Source organism: Ctenopharyngodon idella, chromosome 13 (genome assembly GCF_019924925.1).
Source record: "Ctenopharyngodon idella isolate HZGC_01 chromosome 13, HZGC01, whole genome shotgun sequence".
Lineage (NCBI taxonomy): Eukaryota > Metazoa > Chordata > Actinopteri > Cypriniformes > Xenocyprididae > Ctenopharyngodon > Ctenopharyngodon idella.
This window is the reverse complement of record NC_067232.1, coordinates 20057977-20081597: the sequence shown is the minus strand read 5'-3', so window position 1 is coordinate 20081597 and position 23621 is coordinate 20057977. Positions and strand designations below refer to the sequence as shown.

General features: G+C 40.4%; 1 protein-coding gene across 3 annotated transcripts; it reads left to right on the top strand.

Moving 5' to 3' along the window:
- Positions 1-356: 356 nt before the first annotated feature.
- ipmka (inositol polyphosphate multikinase a) lies at positions 357-22904 on the top strand. Of its 3 annotated transcripts, none has more exons than XR_007933348.1 (6): positions 357-748; positions 3577-3662; positions 5997-6093; positions 8959-9131; positions 13572-13910; positions 21978-22144. XR_007933348.1 is itself a non-coding variant. In XM_051918038.1 (6 exons), the coding sequence occupies exons 1-6, from the start codon at positions 574-576 to the stop codon at positions 22484-22486; spliced, it is 1122 nt and encodes a 373-aa protein (XP_051773998.1). In that variant the 5' UTR covers positions 365-573; the 3' UTR covers positions 22487-22904. The 3 variants fall into 3 exon arrangements, 1 of the variants encoding a protein (XP_051773998.1); XR_007933349.1 differs by lacking the exon at positions 21978-22144 and having other exon boundaries at positions 13572-13732; positions 13829-13910; XM_051918038.1 differs by having other exon boundaries at positions 365-748; positions 13829-13910; positions 21978-22904.
- The last annotated feature ends 717 nt before the right edge of the window (positions 22905-23621 follow it).

The following is a 23621-nucleotide window of genomic DNA, read 5'->3' as shown; positions in this document are numbered from 1 at the left end:
GAATAAAATGCAATTCTTGCTGATCAACGACTTTAAGCAATTGAAAGTCATTGCATTATTTTAAATGCCCTCTTTAGATTGCGAATTTGATCAATAAAGGAAGAGTTTAAGTTGTGTAAACATTGTTTTGTTTTGTTGGCAATAGCGGATTCAAAATTATAAAGTAACTCCTACAATTAAAAATAGCATGGACTATTTTTATGATAGATACTGCTAGAACGCAACTTATGAGAACGCCGACGTTGATTGGTGGACTGTGTGCTGACGTCACGTCCCATTCAGCAACCCGAACGACGCGTCGCGTAAGAACGCAACCTGTGAGAACGCCACCTTTGATTGGTGGACTGCGTGCTCACGTCACGAACCTTTCATCAACCCAAACAACGCGTCGCGCTCCAGCAGTGTAGATAAAAACTAAAGACACATATGTGAGTGAATGAAGGAAAACATTCAGTGCTCCAGACGCGCATCTGATCAGATGAAAGTGACATTTTGAGTTTTAATGAACATGTTTGTGTTCTTGTAGAATAACTGTCAGATATGGAAAATCATTAACAGAAGTTAAACTTGGACATGTTGACGCTGAACGTGTCTACAGATGGTCAAATTATGGATTCATCATCTCGAACGCTGGAGAAACTAGAAAAAGACAATAAAAAGAAAGGGTCGGTGAAGCAGGTGCTATTGGATGGATGTGTGCCCTTCTCTCATCAGGTGGCCGGACATAAATGCGGGATCAATAACACTGGTCAGTTTAGTCTTAACTTCTGTAATGTTCTTCATGTGATCATCATGTTTTGTTTTTGTTTTGTTTTGTTTTGTTTTTTTAGAAATGCTGTAGGCCTATTAATGTTTAATGAATATTGGGATTGATGAAGGAATGTGAATATCTATTAGAGTCTTTATCTTGTTAGATTAAAGGGAGTATTGGGTTCATCATACTGCTTGGATTAGATTAGGATGAACACCCATAATCAAAAAGTTTTTACAAGACCTATTTCTATAGCATCAAAACAATTTTATAATAATCAAATAAGAATCCTATAAGAATCAAACAACATCCTGCTGGATAAACTGAAATGACCTATAGGAATTTTGCAATCCTAAAAGATTTTCTTTAAATTACTTCACTAATGAAAGCAAATTTACTTGTGACCTGTGGATGACTTTGCACATGTTTTCCTAGCATACTTGTTGGGTTGAGTAAGGCAGAAGTATTTGAGAACTAATTATAGTTTATTAAAGGGTCACATGATTTGTTGTCACATTTGTTTAAAGTGGAGATTTCTATGAAAAAACAAAACAAAAACTGTATGTTGCCTCTGCCAACAGTCAGATGACATCATTTCCTCTGTTGTAGTAACTCTAATGTGTCATTTGTGGCTCATGGGGATTTTCTGAATGAATGAGATGCCAGCTGTTATCTGATGGATTGTCAGTGGTCAGCACTTTGTTTTTCTTTAAAGGAATGGTTCGCCCCAAAATGACAATTCTGTAGCGCTTACCATCATGTTCGAATATTATTAAAAAGGAGAACTTTTGATTAAAAATATTTTTTTTCTTTGAATTTTATTCCAAATGCTGTTCTTTTGAAAGTTCTATTTATCAAAGAATCCTGGAAAAAAAGTACCACGGTTTCCACAAACATTTTAATCAGCACAACTGTTTTCAACATTGATAATCATAAGATATGTTTCTTGAATCTTGAGCACCAAATCAACATATTAGAATGATTTCTGATCATGTGACACTGAAGACTGCAGTAATAATGCTGAAAATTCATCTTTGCCATGACTGGAATAAATTACATTTTCAAATATATTAAAATAGAAAACAGTTATTTTAAAGGTGCAATATGTAATATTTTCTGTCCGCTAGAGGTCGCTAGAAGGTTATTCAAAACAAAGGCGTAGCTTGATGACGCCAAGTTTGAGTGCGGAATCTTGGGACATGTGGTCTTCACCTCAACGGCGGGAAGAAATCATGTTCATGGATGCAATTATTAACGTTATTGTAGTATGAAGCAGAGCAGGACCGAGTGTTGTGGGAGCTGAACGAGGCCGCTGGAGCGATTGCGCAACACACGCCGCGAGCAGCGGAACTTTTATTATGCCACAGTCGGCGGCGCCGCTTCCGCTTTTCCGGTAATGAGTATGAGGTAACGCAGCTCTGTTTATCATATTAGATACATTTGAGTGTGTTGAAAATGTTATAACGTTACTCTGTGCGTTCGCTCGGCGGCTGCTGTGAGACACTGCAGTAAGCTAGATCGATTTTAGAATATCATGCTGGATGGCTTGTGTTGATAAATGACATGCAATTAATTTAAAACGTATTGTATGATGGAGAAAATTCTGTATTACTGTTACTAAAAATAAAGCTGCATCTGATTATGCTATGTTAACTTCTGAGGCATGGTAAAGCATGGTACTCGCAAAAAAAATCAAGAAAATTAGATTTAAACGATAAGACTAAGCGTGTTGAGCTATATAACAATTAGTTTTATGTCTATAAATATATCAAAACAGTTGTTCCCTTGTCTATTAAAACATGTAAATATTAAAGCGTCTTTGGTGTTTCCATGGTTTCTACAAAACCGAGGGTAATGCGGGTATGACGCAATTGACAGGGGACTCCTCACACGTCCCGGAGCCTTGGTTAAAATTGCAATTTTCTCACGATTTACAAATAGTTGCAAACATTTGGGATATTGTAAGTACTCAGGTGAACAAAATATACACTGGCCTAGTGGTTTTTAGATATTTTACTGCAAAATTCTTACATATTGCACCTTTAAACTGTAATAATATTTCTTAATAATAATGTTTTTAATGTATTTTTAATCAAATAAATGCAGCATTGGTGAGCATAAGAGAATTCTTACTGATTTCGGCCCGAAACTGAAAATAGCTGTTTCGGACAAAAATGTTTTGTCCCAACTGTCAAACATGCGTTTTCTTTCTCAACTACGGAAAGAACTACAATTGCACAGGTGTTTCACTTAAGACAAAACCAGCTGTGTTTATGAGGATATTTTGATGTAATTTTGTTTGTATTTGTGCATTCAAGCGCAAGAAGACACGTACGCGAACTCAATTCAGTATCGCACACTATTGAGACGTAGCTCTCTGTGCGCGTGCTTTGGATGAGTGCCCAAAGAAAACAGCGCACAGCGTGAGTGCCAAATTGAGTTCTCTTTTGCGTCTTCTTGCGCTTGAAAATGGTTTCAAATAACATTAATATGCGCACACAGGAATCTATAAGCAGAAATGAATTTTTAATTTTATTACAAGTATCCAATTCCTGACCTTAAGTATTAATTTCAATTCTGGAATCGGATTTTCGATACCCAACCCTAGTTAAGACATGCTTAAAAGCAAAAAAAAAAAAAAAAATCACTTATCAGTGCAACATCCTGTCACCCAATGACATTTACGTGGCTTTATTCTCTCCTAAGTTTTCCTTCAGATGTTTTCCCGGCTGCATTAATTGCATTCACACTCAGAATAGTCACTAGTTGTCATGATGATAAAGTGTTGTCAGGTTTTCAGTGTTTGGTTCACTATAATTGCACAGGTGTTCTGCAGCATCCTGATGGAACAATTCTGAAGCAGCTACAACCTCCTCCGAGAGGCCCACGGGAGATGCACTTCTACACACAGGTAACAAAGATGATAATGTCAGAGAGACAAACACCTTAAACCAAAATAACACACTGAATATAGAAAAAACACCTGAAAGCCAAGAACAATAAATAACATGTTTCACTCTATTAAAATAAATTAATTACACCACTGTTCTGAAGATTGGGGTCAGCAAAGAATGAGTAATCAGATTTTTTTTTATGGTATATAAATAGACCTAAGTGAACCGCCTATAAAATCACTTAAAATACATATATAATCACAATGAGGCAATAATAATTGGCTCTAATAAAGTATATCAAAAGCAAGTAATCATGTGGTTTTACTGAACAACACTGTTAAAATAAATAATGTAATATACATAGTATAAACATAATCAACTTATGTTCATAACATGTTATAATAAATGCCTGCAGAGGGCACTAATGGCAATGGCAAGGTTTATCATGGTTGTGAAAGGGGGGCCGTGTTTTGAACCAAAAATAATGCATCCATCCATAAAACAAGTAATCCATATGGTTCCAGGAGGTTAATAAATGTCTTCTGAAGCGAAGCGATGCGTTTTTGTAAGAAAAACATCCATATTTAAATTTTATAAATTCAAATAACTAGCTTCCGGTGGACGACCGTACGCAGAATGTGCAAGGGGGACTAGTATGACTGCAAAAAATTCAGTTTTGCCATTAGAGGAATAAATTAGATTTTAAAATATATTCAAATGGGAAACCATTATAAGTAAGCAATAAGGTACGAGAGGCTGTGCTGTATCATGAATAAGTCACAGCTGAAGGGCGTTGTTATGGGGCGTTCACACCAGACGCGACTTGCGCGAATAAATCATGCTATTCACGCGTAGTTGGACGCTTGAACATTTTGAGTTTACTCGCTTCATTCGCGTGTGAAATTCGCTTCATTTCTCGTGTGAAATTCACAACAGACGCGAATTCGCGTCATGAGAGGGGCTTCTGCCAGGTGGCTCGTTTCGTTTCTGCACACTTCCTCTGAATGAACACATCAACTTGTCAGCGGGAAAGTAGTTGTAAAATACGGCGAATAAGCTCAATTTGCTGGCTTTAGCTAGCTTGTTGTCTCAATGTGTATATATAGCTCAAATTGAGTAAAGAGCGTTTTTTACAACCAGATTGTCCGACCTCCTCACTCACTTTCTTCCAAGCAAGATCCTTTTTATTCCTGTTTATATAAAAGTATGAAGATGTATCGTACAGCGACGATGATTTTGTCCCCATTGTTGTTTTGGATTTCTGTCTCCTCTCGCTACGTCGTAATCACGTCACTACTAGAGCAAGCTCCTGATTGGTTAACGCGGCTTGAATTTCCGCCAAAGTTCAGATTTTTTAACTCGCGCGAATCACGCGTTACGCGCGTCAAACGCCCGTCATTGCAAAGACGCGAATAGACTATTCTAGTCTAGTCTTCGCGTCTGGTGTGAACGCACCATTAGGCACGACACGAAGCGGAGTGTCTGCAACCCCTTCATCCATGACTTATTCACGATACAGCACTAGCCTCGATTACCTTATTGCTTTTATAAAACAGTTACCACATAATACAAATATTAAAGCCAAGAATATGTAACAATGCAACTTTCATGAAGTAAACTCTTACTAAAAGCCTTCCTTCTGCCGGAAAAATAGTCCCTGACCGTGAACAGCAACAGAAGTTACATTATTACACCATTAGATGGTGGCAAAGACTGTCTTCATGAGTGTGTCAGTCAGTAGCAAAGACTTTGACGTTGAAAAGACTGAATTGTTGTGAACACGGAACAAGACGCAACTGACAAATGCTTTGACTAGCGCTGTCAGTCACGGGAAAACGCCTTAACTGTTAAAAGGACAAGATAATACATTCAACATTTAAACAGATTTTTTATTATGAACATAAAACTGACCTAAAGGAAAACGCTAAATCTGAATGCAGGTAATAAACTCGCTCACTCAATCTCTTTCTCACAACACTCTTCTACATAATACAGTAAGCTTCAATGAACAATATCAGTTGAGAACAAACAATTTACGTTGCTAAGAGTGGTTGCTAAGGGTGTTGTGTAGTGATATACAGAACCCTTGGGTGAAGCGGTCATAGCCGTGTTTTATTGTGAATAACAGCTATTGACCAATCAGAATCAAGGACAGGAACTAACTGTTTTATAAGTTGTAATAATATTTCAAAATATTACTGTTTTTACTGTGTTTTTAATCAAATAAATTCGGCCTTGGTGAGCAAAAGAAACTTCTTTCAAAAACATAAAAAATCTTACTAACTCCAAATAGTTACTAATAGTTAGTTTACTGGTTTCAGAGTAAAGGCACGTCACTTTTTTCCCTGCAGGTATATGCTAAAGACTGCACAGATACAAGGCTACTGGACCTGCAACAACATCTTCCCAAATTCTACGGCACATGGGCACCACGGGAGTCGCCAAATGGTGAGATAAGTTATATCAAGATGTAGATAGTCAACATAAAATAACATCTGCAACCCATTTTACTTCCATAATTGCATGTATTTAAGAACAAAATAGGATATTCAGCAGGGGTGGAGCAAGTTGTTAAATTTTGATAAGATTATGAAGGCAAACATTTGTTTTATTTTGAATATTATGCTCAGATGAATCATGCACAATAATACTAGGAACACTGATGCAGAAAGTAAATAAGGTCAAATGCAATTTCATGTTGACTTTAAATTATTAAGGACGTGTTGTGTCAGTCCTGACTGAACTCAGCAATCATGTTCCTTTAGCAGTCAAGCTTGAAGGTCAGCTCTAGTTAGTGTTATCTATGTTTGGTGAATTTAGATGGTTGCTAATGAGTTAATAATTGATAGATGGTTTGGTATGTGGTACGGAGTGTCATCTAGCAGTGGTATGTTCTTTGTAAGCTTATTAAAAAGCTCTTATCATCATTATGCGTGTTGCCATGTGTCCAAAGTACATGTGCCTTATAATGTGTTTGTATAGTCTGTATGAAGTCTATGTACATTAAAGGCGTGTTCAGTTTATCATAATTGGACTTTACACTGCTGTTCTCTCTCTGACTTCTTGTGTTTGTGAGTCACCATCCCAGTGATGACACCATAAATACTGTGTCAGTTGACTGAAAAAGAACTTGTCAGAAATAATTGACTGATCGTGGAGGCTTATCAGTTGGCTGTCGCTTGGCCTCTGAAACATCACTTAAAGGTACAGTGTTCAGTGTGATTGTAGAAATCAGTTGTGAGCCATTCAGACAGTGAAGAAGAAGGAATCTTTTTAACGGCGTTCTAAGACTTGGCAACTGTAGTTGGGCCTGTAGTTTATATTATATAATAATCTAGGAGTAGTCATAAATCATATTTTTTAATTGTTATGTAATTGATTTTACTTTCTACGTTATATATAATTTACCCTCTACTATATATATATATATATATATATATATATATATATATATATATATATATGTGTGCTGTGGAGTCAAGAAATATGATTAAAAGATGAATATGAGGCAAAAGTACAGAAAGTGCCATTTTATCATTAGCTGTTTCAACATATAAATGTTTTACCAACTAAGAACAACCGCAATTTAAGAGTTTCATCACTCATCTAATGTGAGCATAAGTATTGGGACAATTAAACTTAAAGCAAATGTACAAGTTTAAAAGCTAGTATTTAGCTGCAAATCCCTTGCATGCAATCACAGCAGTGAGTCTGCGACCCATGGACATCACCAGACTCTTGGTTTCATCTTTTGAAATGCTTTTCCAAGCCTTTAATGAAGCCAGTTTCAATTGTTGCTTGTTTTGGGGAGTTTCTGCCTTTAGTCTCCTCTTCAGCGGGTGAAAAGCCATAGGATTTAAATCTGGAGAATGACTTGGCCAATCTACCTTCCATTTCTTTCCCCTGATAAACTCCTTAAGCTTGATTGAGTTGGCAGTGTGTTATGGGTCATTGTCCTGTTTCAATATCAAGCACTTCTCTATGAGTCTGGTGGCATTTTCTTGAACATTGGTAGCCAATATGGTTTTGTACACTTCCGAATTCATTCTGCTGCCACCATCATACATTGTCATCAATAAAGATGAGTAAGCTTGTTCCAGAGGCAGCCATGCATGCCCATACCATGACATTACCTCCACCATGCTTTCCAGATGAGGTTGTATGCTTAGAATCATCTGCAGTTTCTTTTGAAATTTAAAGATTTAAATCCTATGGCTTTTCTTATGAGAAATGCTGTCCAAATGTGCTGTTTGTCATGATGACGTCTAAAGTCCCCGCCAAAGGAAGTAGTCCCTTTTAGCAATTTGTTAGCACCCGCTGTTTTAAAGACACAATAAAGGTTTAAAAAATCACAAGTGGGTTATAACTGGTGTGTTTTATGTCATAGATCAAAACGTGAAAATATTTAGAGGCTTTGTAACCACAGACCTTATTTCAGGCGATATAGCAAAAACCCATTCAAAAAACCCATTGACTTCGTGGTGATGGAACCGGAAGTCCTAAAATGCTAACTTGCTTCCGGGTTTTGCCTACAAAAACACGTCATCCCTGAGGTACTCTATAGAAAACAGTTAAACTGTAATAATATTATTTATTAACTTATTTATTTTTGTATTTTTTTGACCAAATAAATGCAACCTCGGTGAGCATAAGCAAACAGAGAATGTTCTTAGAACTCTGGCTAATGTTCTGGCAAGGTTCTCTCAAAGTTATGAACAAACGTTCTGCAAAATTTGTGGTCTTTAATAATATTCTTAAAAAATTAGCACAAAAACTTTTTTTAAATGTTACTTATTCCAGAACATTCAGAGAACATTCAAAAGTATCATTCTCATATTGTTTGCAACATTATAAAACAGAATGTTCCCTTCACGTTCGTTTAACCAAGAAAAAATGTTTTTAAAACATTTTTAAAAAAACAACGTTCTTGGAACATTTCAGAAATAATATTTTCATAACTTAATGGGAACATTAGCAAAATGTTCTTAGAATATATTTTTGTTTGCTGGGTTTCTTTAAAAACATGAAAAACAGTAGGCCTAGTGTACAGTGTGTATGTATATGTTATGGTTTAACATTATGATTTCACAACTATCACAAGTCATTTGGCATTTTAAACTGTTAACCATCTTGTCAAATCAGCAGAATTTGCAACAACAATGCAGAATACGTAACAGAAAAACCAGTCGTAAGCCAGCCATAAGAATAGATGTACTAAAACAACACTGGCTGTCATTCTGTCATCAAATGGACTGTCATCAAGAGCACAAAAACTCTCTCAGAACCGTGTCTTCTTTATCCCTCATATCTTAGAGCTGTATCTGAAACTTGAAGATGTGACGAAGAGGTTCTTACGGCCCTGCATCATGGATGTGAAGATCGGGAAGAAAAGTTACGACCCGTTTGCATCACAAGAAAAACGTGAAGAGCAGATTAGCAAGTATCCTCTGATGGAAGAGATCGGATTCCTGTTACTGGGAATGAGGGTGAGACGGCGTGTGTGTGTGATTTGTTAATTCTCCTTATACTCATTATGCAGGATCTCTTTTTTTCTCTGTTGTTTTATCTCTATATCCTCCTCTCAGTATCTGATTTCCTTATTACAAACTGTGAGGGTTCATAAACACAATATTAAGCTTCAGATCACCTAATTGAGGGCACTAAAGGTTCACTTTCAATGCTGCAGAACAGAAATCCCTGTCTGCTGTCTTGTAAGGCATGATCAATATCCAGAGCTTATCCAGACTTGGTTAATTACCTCTGAGGAATACTGATAAGACAAGATTGTGATGAAACCAGCGGTCAGTACACACACTCCTCTGCTTTTGCTCTCTGTACCTCATTGTTGTACTCACAGTATTGCTGTACTGGCTGTGAAGAAGGTCACATGAGAAGAGATAGAGAGATCCACAAAAACAATTAAAAATTCTGTAGTATGCATGCCAGGCCAGTAGTTGGCGATGTCACTTTGTAAAAAAAAAAACACTATGCACCTATACATGTAATAGCAGAGATGGTCTTATTATTGGGAGATACAAGGGTTTGTGGCTCTACCATCGGAGAAAGTGTAATGGCTAACTTGGATCACATGTTCCTTGATAACCAGTCATATTACAGCCTTGACGTCATTGAATTTCGTTCAGAGTTGTGCGACAGTCACCGTTTGCGGATACCATAGAAATGAATAAGAAATGCCATAAACTGAATCATACCTGTCGCACAATTGTGTGTGAATCTTTTATAAAACAAATTTTTCAGTGTAAACTATAAAGATATATTAATCTAAAACGTTTAAGAGCAAACATGTTGAAGATTAGCCAATGGGCTGTCGATTCATTAAATGATAAGCTGTTTTCCCACAAAAGCAGTTTATTTAGCATAGTGAAGCCTCTCCTCTATTGACATCCATTAAAAAAGGCCTCGTCTCCTTCCTTGCATACCACAGCGTTAGCAGGTGTTACGCTTTTTTATGCTAACCTTGCAGGCTTGACTTCAAGTGGCTTTGGTAATACACATGTGCATGACGTCACCGTTTTTGCAAATTCTAGTTTTTGTAGTTTACAGAGACAATAATGGTATCATTTTCAAAAACTTGCACTTTGTCATGTAAGCGAACTGCCAAAACGCATACACGTAAACAGCCCTTAAGCCCTTTGTATTCACTTGTTTTCCTGTGTTCTGTTCCGGTTCCTTTTGTTCCCCAAATTCCCACTCTTCATTTGTTGTCATGGTTACAAATTATGTTGCACACCTGGTGCTGGTTAAGTTTGTCAATTAGTCCTGTGTATTTAAGCCTTGAGCTTTGTTCAGTTTATTGTCCTATATTGTCTTTAAGTTGTAGCTAAAGCTGTTACCAGGGATGGGCAGTATTTATGATACATGTATTTCAAATACAAAATAGTATTTTGTAATTTGTATTTGATAGGGTTGATGAAAATGGCTTTTGTATCAAAATACTTTAGTGTTTTGTATTTTTGTATTTTTAAAATACTGTAAAATACTTTGTAAGAAGTTTACATGATGACATCATAAAATTGCGGCCTCTGATTGGTGCCTACTCAGTAGTTTGCAGAGACTTGTTGAGATCAGAACAGAAAATTGATCTGTATGGAAGAAGGTGGTCAAGGTAAGAAACGTGCAGGCTGCCAGCTTTCCATCAATTTTTTGCATAAATTGCTATAATTTTTAATAGTTCATGTTAAGTTTTGGTGTTCGTTTTGGTAGCCTAGGCTAAATAGTTTACAACTTTACATAATGTTCTTGAAAACAATTATACCGAGCAGCTGCCCCCTATATTTATGATTAACAATCAAATGATTAATTAGTTAGAAAAAAGTTGCTATGAATACAGGTGCCATCAGTTGTCTTCTTATGAATGACTTGTTTGTCATTGAGTCAGTGTTTCTGATACAAAGTAGGCCCTTCGTTACCAAACACCAAGTAACTAAACTAGGAAACTGTTGGTTACTTTAAAACTAACCTTCATCTGGGAGATCACAGGGATATGTTAATATTTGTTCTGTTAAAGCCACAATATGTACATTTTCGCCCTAGAGATCGCTTATTCAAAACAAAGGTGTAGCTTGATGATGCCTTGATTTCACGGAATCATTGGAGATGTTGTCTTTACGTCTACAGCCGGTGGAAAAGAATCGGGATGGGACTCATCATGAAATCATGTTCATAGATGAGATTATTAACGTTACTGTAGTATGAAGCAGAGCAGGGCTGAGTGCCTGTGAGAGCTGAACAAGGCTGCCGGAGCGATTGCTAATGAAAGACGAGTGCGACACACACCTCGAGAGCAGCGGGACTTTTATTATGCCACAGTCGCTGCTTCTGCTTCTTCCAGTCATGCGTATGTGGGGTAAAGCAGCGTTGTTTTATCATATTAGATACATTTGTGTGTTGAAAGTTGTTATAGTGCTACTCCATGCGTTCGCTTGGCAGCTGCTGTGAGACACTTGTTGCACACTGCAGTAAGCTAGATCGATATTAGTCATGGTAACATGGTACTTGCTGTAAATCAAGAAAACAATATTCAAACAAAAAGACTTAATGTGTTGAGCTATATAACATGAGTAGTTTTCTGTTAATGAATGTATCCAAACAGTTGCTCCACTTTCTAAAGCTCTGGGTATACTTCACTTTCCACGCCCGGACGCATCTCGCACGCAGTCGCGTCTGCGCATCTTTCAAAGTATAGACCTATGCGCCAGAGAAACGTGCGCGCAGCCATCTTTAGAATTTTGTCTTTGAACTTCCGTTTTTGCGGTAGCCCTTTATATTTCTATCGCATCGCTGTCAAAGAATAACTAGCTGATGAAGTGGATTTACTTGTTGTAGAGTTAACAAAAGTTATCATGAGCATTGTAATGTTTAAAGCAGATGTCTTAACAAATGTCAGTAGACCGGGAAGATTTTAAAACGAACAGTTCATTCATAAATACGTAAGATCGCTGTGGAAATACAAACCGGAAGTCAAAAGAACACGAGCGCAGCGCTGAAAAAGGGCGGGGCTACATAGGTTCGACACATGCGCAGTACAATTTTTTCTATAGCCTACTTTTACCAGACATCGTGTCATCAACCGGACATTCGCTGGGCAGGATCGGAGAAGAAAAATAGTGCATCCACCATTGCAACATAAGTTCAGAAGATACAGGAATCAAAACGACGGAGAAGGCATGCTTCTGAGTTTACTCGTCTTGTTTTTGAATTGCTCTTTACACACTCTTCTTCGACGACTGCACATTGTGCTCAGTACTGTGCGTATTGCCACCTAGTGGACTCTTCTGTCCTGCTTGTGCATGAGCTGTTTAACGTGCACTGTCCGCGTTAAACAGAAAATCACGTCATGCGGACGGTGCACAAACGTGGACGGCCCGGGGCTTAATAAAACAGTCTGATGTTTCAATTTTTTTTATTTTTTATTTTTTATGGTTTCGACAAAATAAAACCGGAAATCGAGGGTAATGATGCCATTGATAGGCTACGCACGGACACGGTCTGTGTGTCCTGGTTAAAATGGCTTATTTCTCTGGATTTAAACATTCTTGGACACATTTGGGATAATGTAAGTACACAAGTCAACAAAATATATAAAATTGTTCTAGCGGTTTCCAAAAATCCAACATATTGTGTCTTTAACTGGTTGCATATGTCAGATTTATTGCATGACTCGGGCAAAGAAAAGCTGTTGCTATCAAACATCGTTTACTTAATCAATTGAATCAGTGTAATGGTGAAGAGATAGATCAAATAGGCAAATTGATGGAAGGTTTGCGGATAAATTACATGCTCCCTTGTAAAAGTATTTTTTTTAGTATTTTTAAAATACAAAAATACAGTAGTTAATTTTGATACATGGTGTGGCTGCTGTATTTTGTATTTATGTATTTAGTACACTTAAAATTAAGGTATTTGGTATTTTATTTTAAAATACATTTTGATGTATTTTTGCCCAACTCTGGCTGTTACTAAATCCATTTCCCATGAAATCTTACTGTTAACATTGATGAAACATTGTTTGACATTGGTACAGTATAACTGTCTGTGCCATTTTTTTTTTTTTTCTTACAGCAAGGACAGAAAAATCACCCTGGAAACAGTCAGGTCAATTGTAGAAATGATGCTGTTGTTGCAGTGTATTTTACATTGCAATGTTTATCATTGACAGTTTTTGTGAGTTCCATTAAGTGTGAAGTCTCCATCTCTTTTCCTCTGTTCAGTGTTTCCTTCCTCCAGCCCCTCAGTTAATCATCCTTTCTCCCTCAGTGTACTTCTTTCTTTGCACCTAATTGGTTTCAGTGTCTCTAGGCTGGGAAATATTTGTCAGCTGCTGTCCCCCTCTGCTTCCTTTCTGCTCTCTCCCTCTCTTGTTCTTGCTTTCCATGTTATTTCAGTTTGTTTCATTTGTTTTGTAGTGTGGCAGGCTGTAAGGATCCATCCAGTGAGGCTCATCACAGTTTTAAGTCTGCATGCGAGTTTCTCCAGTGCTGTTCTAAAACCTAGTGAGATGCCTATGTAGACAGCATTTACATTTGTGGTGCATTTAGCTAATGCTAAATTGTAGACAGCAAGGCAGGTCACTAAGTTTTGAAGCATATTTTCATATTTTTCGTTATTGTAATGTTTCTGATGGATCTCTTCTGATCTTCTTCTCTCTCATCTTCTCACTCAGGTGTACCAGATCGACTCAGACAGTTACATTACTCATGACCAGTTCTATGGACGCAGTCTTGGAAAGGACACTATTAAAAATGGTATGACTCCAACTTCATAATTTTTTTTATTTTTTATATGTAGGGATCTCATGGTTAGGAAATGTCCAGGCCTGGAAAATCAGACAAACAAATAATACAAACAAACAAACAAATAATAATTCAGGTTAAAGCTATGGAACCCTGTAATTGACCATTCGCAAAGACCCGCCCCCTTCAGTTACTGTGGCTATGTCCGACAAGCTATTCCGCTCTCACGCCAAACATCACGTTCTCACGCAGTGAAAAATACATCGTGGAGCAAAGAGGACACTAACAACACGTCGACAGACAAGACGGAGGTTACTGTTCATATGAAACAAAGTCTCAAATTTCAAATTTAGTAATTTTTTAAAGAAATTTAAACAATAAATACTGTTTTGTGGTTCTTTAATGTGTCGTGCCGGTTTGCTCTAGCACCTCAGTTCAAGCGGCTCGTGAACCGATCATCTCTTCTTACTAGTTCATTAATTAGTTCATTTATAGCATCAAATAAACATGAATGAACATCAGAAGGAATGTTGTTTCAAACGCGGAAAGACGTACACATCATTTTTCAAGTTCAAGTCCACCGACATTAAAGGATTAGTTCACTTTGAAATGAAAATTAGCCCAAGCTTTACTCACCCTCAAGCCATCCTAGGTGTATATGACTTTTTTCTTTCTGATGAACATAATCGCAGAAATATTAATAAATATCCTGACGCATTCGAGTTCTATAATGGCAGTGATAGGGATCAATGAGTATGAGCTGAAGAAAGTGCTTCCATCCACATCCATCCATCATAAACTTACTCCACATGGCTCTGGGGGGTTAATAAAGGCCTTCTGAAGTGAAGCGATGCGTTTGTGTAAAAAAATATCCATATTTAAACAAGTTATGAAGTAAAATATCTCTAGCTTCCACCAGACCGCCTTCCGTATTCAACGTATACAGAAAGTGTAAAACTCATGCAGTTCACAAAGCTTACGCTATGTCGTACGCCTTCCCTGTTCAACTTACGGAAAAATCTTAACTGATGTGATGCCAGTTTACACTTTCTTTGTAACTTCAATACGGAAGGCGGTCTGGCGGAAGCTACATATTTTACTTCATAACTTGTTTAAATATGAATATTTTTTACACAAACGCATCGCTTCACTTCAGAAGGCCTTTATTAACCCCCTGGAGCCATGTGGAGCACATATTTATGATGGATGGATGTGGATGGAGACACTTTCTTCAGCTCATACTTGTGACTCCTGATCACTGCCATTATAAAGCTCGGATGCGTCAGGATATTTATAATATTTCTGCGATTATGTTCATCAGAAAGAAGAAAGTCATACACCTAGGATGGCTTGAAGGTGAGTAAAGCTTGGGCTAATTTTCATTTCAAAATGAACTAATCCTTTAATCTACTAACTCCCCTGACTGCTTTGTCAGCATAACAAATTGTGAAACAAACATTTGGACATAACGGTGGATTCAGCGTTATGATTGGTTAGATCGCCTGTCAGTCAAACTCCCGGAAAAGGGTCAATTTGGGAAAAAATTCAATACATAATTTTACTTTTATAATATGACTTTCACATAGATAATATTTACAATTTCCAGACTTTTCCAGATCTGGAAATCACAATTTTAAAATTCCACAGCTCTGAGAAAAATGATTTATTTATTTATTTGATTGGTTATGTAATTTTGACCCTCTCTCTCTCTCTCTCTCTCTCTTATGTTTATATATATATATAATTATAGTCACTCTGACCCAGTTCGTTTGCTGGCTTCCATGGCTGCAATACACAGTGTTTTATGCCAACTGGCAACCCAGAGTGTCCAAATACTATTGGGTAAATTGGCAGTGGGCGGGATCACACGAACCAAAACAAAAAAACAGACATTCAGACACACAACGCACATTTCAAAGTAGAATAACTGGCTGTAGCATTGTTTTTCGGTAGAAACAGTTGTGAATTTTGCATGTTTCCTAAATATCTGAAACATACAGTGCTGTCAGGACCACTATCATCAAATATGATTGATAATTGCATAGAGTTTGTATTGGCGGTATGGTTCTGTTTTGGGCAAGAACTCCCTGCGCATCCATGCAGCCTAGCATGGATAAGAGCAGGGAGAGCAGCAATAACCCCCCTAGGGTAACAGAACAGAACCAATATAAAGATATAATTAATGTCAATAATTTAACATGTACACAAATTTCAAGAATAGTTTGATTCAGGGGAATCATAAGGCCAATCCTGACTGAAGAGAGGAGGAGCTGGGGATGGAGGAGGGTATGAGAAATGCAATAGCTGCTGATAATACCGAGGAGCTTATATATGGATGCTGTGATAAGTGTAATGAAGGGTAATGAAGAGTGGGGATCCATTTGCAGCTTTTATTAGAACAATCACCAAGGCAGACAGGGGCAAGGGCAAAGACATAAACAGGGACAGGCAATGGTCGTGGCAGGCGGCAGACAAATGGTGTCGAGTCACAGGCAGAGATCAGGGCAGGCGGCAAGCAAACACAGTCCAGTACACAGGCAAAGATCAGGGCAGGCAGCAGAGAATCACAGAATAAACAGTCCAACGGTAACAGAGAAAACAGTCCACAAGAAAACGCTCAGTAATGATCACCAGGGCAAATCAAGACTTCGCGATGAGAGTTTGTGAGTGTGTGGCTTAAATAGTGTGAGCGTGATGAGGTGCAGGTTTGTGCGTAATCAGTCCCAGGAATGAGGGCCTATGGGAAACGTAGTCCGAATGGGAAACAGTCAGTATTCAGGTGATGGCTCCCTCCGGTGGTGCGGAGGAGGAGGCGCGGGAGCCACATTCGTGACCGAGCCCCCCCCCTGCGAGCGGCTCCAGACGCGAGGAAGCGGGCGCCGGGGTCTACCACGTGGTCGAGGGGCCGGTCTCTCCGGATGCGTCCGATGAAACTAGTCTATGAGTGATGGGTCCAGGATGTCATCCGCATTGACCCAAGATCGCTCCTCCGGGCCGTACCCCTCCCAGTCGACTAGGTACTGTAGTCTCCTACCCCGGCGCCTGGAATCGAGCAACTCTCGAACTTGATAGGCTTCCTCGCCTTCGATCATCAAGGGCAGGGGGTTGTGGGCTTCGGCTCCCTCCGGCTCCCCTCTCGGACCACCAGAGGGTTTCAGCAACGACACATGGAAAGTGGGAGAAACACTGTAGTTAGCAGGTAAATTTAAACGAAACGATACAGGGGTAATTTGTTTGAGAATTTGGAAAGGCCCTACAAACCTGGGACTGAGCTTTCTGCATGGAAGTCTTAGACGCAGGTCCCTAGTTGACAGCCAGACCCACTGTCCCACGGAGTATTCAGGATTGGGGCGACGATGTCGATTGGCCTGTATCTCTGTCTTCTTACAGCGCGTTGTAGATGGTGATGGGCCAAGTCCCAGGTCTCCTCGCTTCGTTGCATCCACTCGGTTACCGATGGCAGGTTGGATGGTTCCCAGGTCCAGGGAAAGAGTGGCGGTTGAAAACCCAAGACGCATTGGAAGGGCGTGACACCAGTGGCAGGTTTCCGTAGGGAATTTTGAGCATACTCAGCCCACAGCAGGTAGCGGCTCCACTCTGATTGATTTGTGCGTAAGAATCTGGTGAGTTCTTGGTTCATGCGTTCGGTTTGTCCATTGGATTCAGGGTGGTATCCTGAGGTGAGGCTGATGATGATGATGTTTAATTGTTTGAAAAAGGCTGTCCATACCCGGGATGTGAACTGTGGACCCCTGTCAGACACAATGTCCTCCAGAAGCCCGTAGAAGCGGAATACGTAGTTGCACAAAATCTCTGCCGTCTCAAACGCGGTGGGTAGCTTGGGAAGTGGTATGAGTCGGCATGCCTTGGAGAATCGGTCGATTACTGTGAGGATAGTGGTGTGACCACGGGATTCAGGGAGGTCGGTGATAAAGTCAATGGCTATATGGGACCAAGGATGTTGAGGAATGGGCAGCGGTTGTAATAGACCCGCTGGGGCTTGGTGTGATGTTTTGGAAGTTTGACAGTCTGTGCAATTGTTGATGAATTGGGAGGTGTCTGTTACCATGGTGTCCCACCAGAACCGGTTTTGTAGTAGATGTAGTGTGGCTGTGATGCCTGGATGGCCTGAGCTGGGGAAGTCGTGAACTTGGTGAAGCAATTTGTTGCGGAGGTGCACGGGTACAAAAGTGTGGTTTGGTGGGCAGTCTGGTGGTGGTGCTGTTTGTTCGTTGGCCTGAGTGATTTCGGTCATGACGTCCCACTGAACTGTAGCGAGCAGCAGTTTGGCAGGAATAATGTTTTCCTCGTTCTCCGTTCGTTCCACCTCCTCTGCCTGACGAGATAAAACGTCAAGGCAGACGCACTTTGAACCGGGCCTATAGGTTACCGTGAACTGGAAACGGGTGAAGAACATGGCCCATCTAGCTTGCCGGGGATTCAGACGTTTAGCAGACCGGAGGTATTCCAGGTTCTTGTGATCTGCGAGTATGGTGAATGGGTGTTGTGCTCCCTCCAGCCAGTGGCGCCACTCCTCCAATGCCGCCTTCATAGCCAGGAGTTCCCGATTGCCTACATCATAGTTGCGCTCTGCTGCCGACAACTTTCTGGAGTAGAATGCACACGGGTACATCTTTGCTGGATTACCTTGGCGCTGTGAGAGTATAGCCATGATGCCTGTGCTGGAGGCGTTGACCTCGACTATAAAAGGGAGTTCTGGGTCTGGGTGGCGGAGAATGGGTGCGGAGGTGAATCGCTCCTTCAATTCTTGAAAGGCGTGCACCGCCTCGTCGGACCAGGAGAGGCGTGTGGATTGGCGCTTAGTCATGGAAGTTAATGGGGCCGCAATGCCACTGAAGTTTCGGATGAATCGCCTGTAGAAGTTGGCGAACCCCAGGAATCGTTGTAGTTCTTTCAGCGTGCGTGGTTGAGGCCACTCAAGCACTGCCCTTACTTTACTGTCGTCCATCGCTACTCCCTCCTGACTGATGACATAGCCCAGGAATGATGTAGAAGTACGGTGGAACTCACATTTCTCCGCTTTGGCATACAGTTTGTGCTGAATGAGTCGCTGCAGTACGGCCCGGACATGTTGGACGTGTTCCTCGAAGGTTTTGGAATGGATGAGAATGTCGTCGATGTAGCCTATGACCCAGCGATTGAGCATATCCCGAAAGACGTCGTTAATGAATGATTGAAAGATGGAGGGACTGTTGGCCAGCCCGAACGGCATAACAAGGGTCTCATAGTGGCCAGTAGCAGTGGAAAAGTCCGTCTTCCATTCATCACCCTCTCTGATACGAATCAGGTTGTATGCGCACCGGAGATCTAGCTTGGTAAAATACTTGGCTTGTCTTAGCTGCTCTTGGGCTGCGGGAACCAATGGCAGAGGGTAGCGGAACTTAACTGTAATGTCGTTCAGTCCGCGATAGTCGATGCAGGGCCGAAGACTGCCGTCTTTCTTTTTGACGAAGAAGAAACCGGATGCTGCCGGGGATGTGGAAGGTCGGATAAAACCTTTGGCCAGTTCTTCCTCGATGTATGCTTTCATAGCTGCTGATTCTGGCTGAGACGGGAAATATTCTGCCCTTGGGGGGCGTGGTACCAGGTAGCAGATCTATGGCGCAGTCACTGGAACGGTGAGGAGGTAATTCAGTTGACTTGCTTTTACTAAAAGCAACCGCCAGATCTGCATACTCAGCAGGTATGTCGGGCTCGTCAGTGTTAGACTCATGAACTGAAACGGTCTGGACTGGTATGGGAGTGATCTGTTTCAGACAGTGTTCGTGACAGGTGGCATCCCACTGAACGATCTGGCCCTCCTTCCAGGAAATAAGCGGGTTGTGAGTTCTAAGCCACGGGAGACCAAGGATAACTGGATTGTTGGGTGAGTGGATTACATAAAATCGGATGCGTTCGTGATGAAGGACTCCCACTTGCAGTGTGAGTTCAGCGGTGATGTGCGCCACTCTTCCTCCTCCGATGGGTCTCCCATCTAGCGCCTCCACTGTCAATGGAGAATTACAGTCCGTTAGTGTAACATTGTGTTCTCTGATGAATGTATCTGACATGAAGTTACCCGCTGCCCCAGAGTCCAAAAGTGCATGCGTGGCTATGCATTGCTCATTCACTGTTACTTGAATGGGTATTTTGAGGCAGTTAGAGGAATAGTCGGTGGAAAGTGGAGAACTCACCGCTTTCGGGTTGGATGGATTGGGTCAGATGGGGCAGTTGATCTTGATGTGGCCGGCTTGACCGCAATACAAGCACAAATGAAGTTGTCGTCTCCTTTCTCTCTCCTCTGGATGAAGCGGGGTGTACCCGAGCTGCATGGGTTCTGACGTGGGATTGGTCAGAGTGGAGAGACGGACAGGGCGTCGTGACCGAAGGAGATTACCGATGTGAATGGTTAATTCAATGAAGTCATTAAGCGATTTTTTTTTTTTTTTTTTTTCCTCGTCGCGGCATGCGAGCTCGGCTTGAAGCTCCAGAGACAGCCCCTTGTGAAACAATAGTTTCAACGTGTCCTCGACCCAGTTTGTTTGTGCGGCGAGGGTTCGAAAGTTAAGAGCGTATTCGGCAGCTGTGGTTTTACCTTGACACAGCGACAGCAATTGATCCCCTGCGCTTTTGCCTCCCTCCGGATGGTCGAAGACCTCTTTGAAACTTTGCAGGAAGGCAGAAAAGGTGGGAAACACAGAACTATCCTCTCTCCATACAGCCGTGGCCCAATCCAGCACTCTACCCGTCAACAGGGAGCAGACAAAGGAAATCCGACTGGACTCGGTGGGATAGAGAGTTGGTTGTTGGTTGATGAACAGAGAACATTGAAGAAGAAATCCCTTACATTTTGCGGGGGTACCGTCAAACTTCTCCGGGAGTGCGAGGCGTGGATTTACGGCGGGAGCGGCAGTGAAGGCCTGGCTGGCGGGAGTCGCTGGCGGCGGCGTGGCGGCCTCGGTGGCGTCGAATCGAAGACTCTGCAGGGTTCTCACCAGCTCCTCGGTAAGAGAAGTCAATCGATTCAGTTGGTGTTGATGTACCGCGAGCTGGTTGGCCTGGGCGGACAGCTCGGTGGAGATCTGCATGATTGCTGCTGGATCGCGGTTTGGCGAAGTCTTCTGTAATGAAGGGTCGGCAGAGTGGGGATCCATTTGCAGCTTTTATTAGAACAATCACCAAGGCAGACAGGGGCAAGGGCAAAGACGTAAACAGGGACAGGCAATGGTCGTGGCAGGCGGCAGACAAACAGTGTCGAGTCACAGGCAGAGATCAGGGCAGGCGGCAAGCAAACACAGTCCAGTACACAGGCAAAGATCAGGGCAGGCAGCAGAGAATCACAGAGAATAAACAATCCAACGGTAACAGAGAAAACAGTCCACAAGAAAACGCTCAGTAATGATCACCAGGGCAAATCAAGACTTCGCGATGAGAGTGTGTGAGTGTGTGGCTTAAATAGTGTGAGCGTGATGAGGTGCAGGTGTGTACGTAATCAGTCCCAGGAATGAGGGCCTATGGCAAACGTAGTCCGAATGGGAAACAGTCAGTATTCAGGTGATGGCTCCCTCCGGTGGTGCGGAGGAGGAGGCGCGGGAGCCACATTCGTGACAATAAGTGTCGTATTCCTATAGGTAGACATGAGTCACCTGGGAGTCAGCTGATGCGAGCTTGACTGACATGACCTGCTAGAACTGACGCTAACGCTGGATTATTATGATATTTTTTGCTTTAGTATAGTCCAAAAATTACAGCACATATAGCACCTTTAAGTGTATAGGGGGTGATTTCGGACACAGCCAGAGAATGAGAATGAGAGAGAGAGAGAGAGAGAGAGAGAGAGAGAGAGAGAAAAAAAAAAACAGAACAAAACACCAATATAACAATTCAGATCCTGTATCATAACGCTCTTTTTATTATTACTCATTTACACAAAACAAAAGAAAATATGTCCTGGGATGTAACATTATGTTCAGCTCTAAAATTGGCTCCTAGTGATTTGATGTGATTTGACTAGAAAATGTGTGAGATCATGTAGTCTCTGAACTCAAAAATGAATCTGTCAATTTTTATTCCCCTCAGGCCTGACTAGATTCTTCCATAATGGTCAAGACTTACAGAGGCATGCAGTTTCCCTGATCATCTCTAAAATCCGAAGCATTCTCCACTGGTTTGAGAGTCAAACTCAGCTGCATTTCTATGCCAGCTCTCTGCTGCTGGTGTATGAAGGCTCTCCTCGAACAGTCAATGGACGGAAACACAAGCGAGCTGAGATAGGAAGAGAACATCAGCAGGGGGAGCCACAGAGCAACTGTAACAAACCCCATGAGGCTCTGAGCGTTCAGGGCAGTTTAACACACAGTCATCCGTACTGCCATGAGAGGAACACTAACGGAATATGTGTAGGAAGTGTAGAAGTGGAACATGAGGAAATTGGAATGGGGGATAAAAAGCAGTTTGGACAGGAGGAGGCAGTGGAGGTGAAGATGATCGATTTTGCTCATGTATTTTCCAGCAACAGTCCGGATGAGGGCTACATGTTCGGACTGAGGAATCTTCTCTCAACTTTAGAACAAATACTAAAGGATTGACATCTGACCTCCTGAGAGAGTCCATCTCTCTCTCTCTCTCTCTCTTTGATCTGATATTTCTCTGTTGTTTTAAATTAATTTGGAAAATGGGGTTATATATTTATAGGCATATTTTTTCTTGATTTAATTTTTTGATGAACTCTTTTTTTTATTTTTTATTTTTTTAGATATGATGAAAACATATTGTAACTTTCAGAGCTCAAACCCTCTATAAAAAAGTCTGTCAAGTCTGTCAACAACTAAATAATTTTCTAAAATTATAGATAGACATCAGGGGGAAAAATCTTAATAAAATAATTATGATTATTTGTCAAAACACACTTACTGATGTCGCTATACTTATGATTCAACTGTTGATGTTCTGATTCCAAGGTAAATTCTAGTTAGATTTTTATTTTTTAAATGTATGTGTACCTTTTCTTACTGCCAAAAATATCCACATTGGTGTATCTTTTAAAAATGTAATTTATTTTTTTATTTTATTTTTTTTAAAATAATTTAGAATCTGTAAAAACAATGCATTTTATTATATTAAATTATTTTAGAAGTTGTATTGTTTAAAAATAAGAAAACTTCCTAAGAACATGTTACATGTTTTTCATATAAATTTGGATTCATACAACAAAGTGCAGTGTTGTTTTGTTTGTTTTTTACATCACAGCTCTACATAGAGGCTTGCTAACAGAGAAAATGGGTATTCTTTATATATTGCTGAATAAAACAGAATGAGCAATGAGCAGTCATTAATATTTCAGCTTTAAGGTGGGTTATGCCTGCAATCATGCAGCTTCTCCTCTAAGTGAGATTGTCTGTGCAGAATTCAAATTGATAACCATAAAGAAATATCTGACAGTTTTCGGATTTTATGCTGCTGACATTTTGTTGATCAGATCCAATCAAGTTATTTCTAATAGCATTTTAAAGCTACATTCATTTGACTTTTTATCCCAAATTTCCCAAATCTCAGAACTTTGGTAAATTGTTCAAAAGTCTAATATGGAATTAAAATGTCTGTACACTTCTCTTATGCTTTAAAAATGATACAAGCACTCTATTCCGGTGATAACGCAACAACGCAGATAAATTTAGCTTTGCAGAAAGCTTCAGATTCTTCACTGACTTTTTCCCTAATGGC

Coding starts and splice junctions, on each gene's coding strand:
- ipmka (XM_051918038.1), top strand. CDS start 574: ATGTTGACGCTGAACGTGTCTACAGATGGTCAAATTATGGATTCATCA. Junction 749..3,576: donor ATGCGGGATCAATAACACTG/GTCAGTTTAGTC, acceptor ATAATTGCACAG/GTGTTCTGCAGCATCCTGAT. Junction 13,911..21,977: donor AAAGGACACTATTAAAAATG/GTATGACTCCAA, acceptor TATTCCCCTCAG/GCCTGACTAGATTCTTCCAT.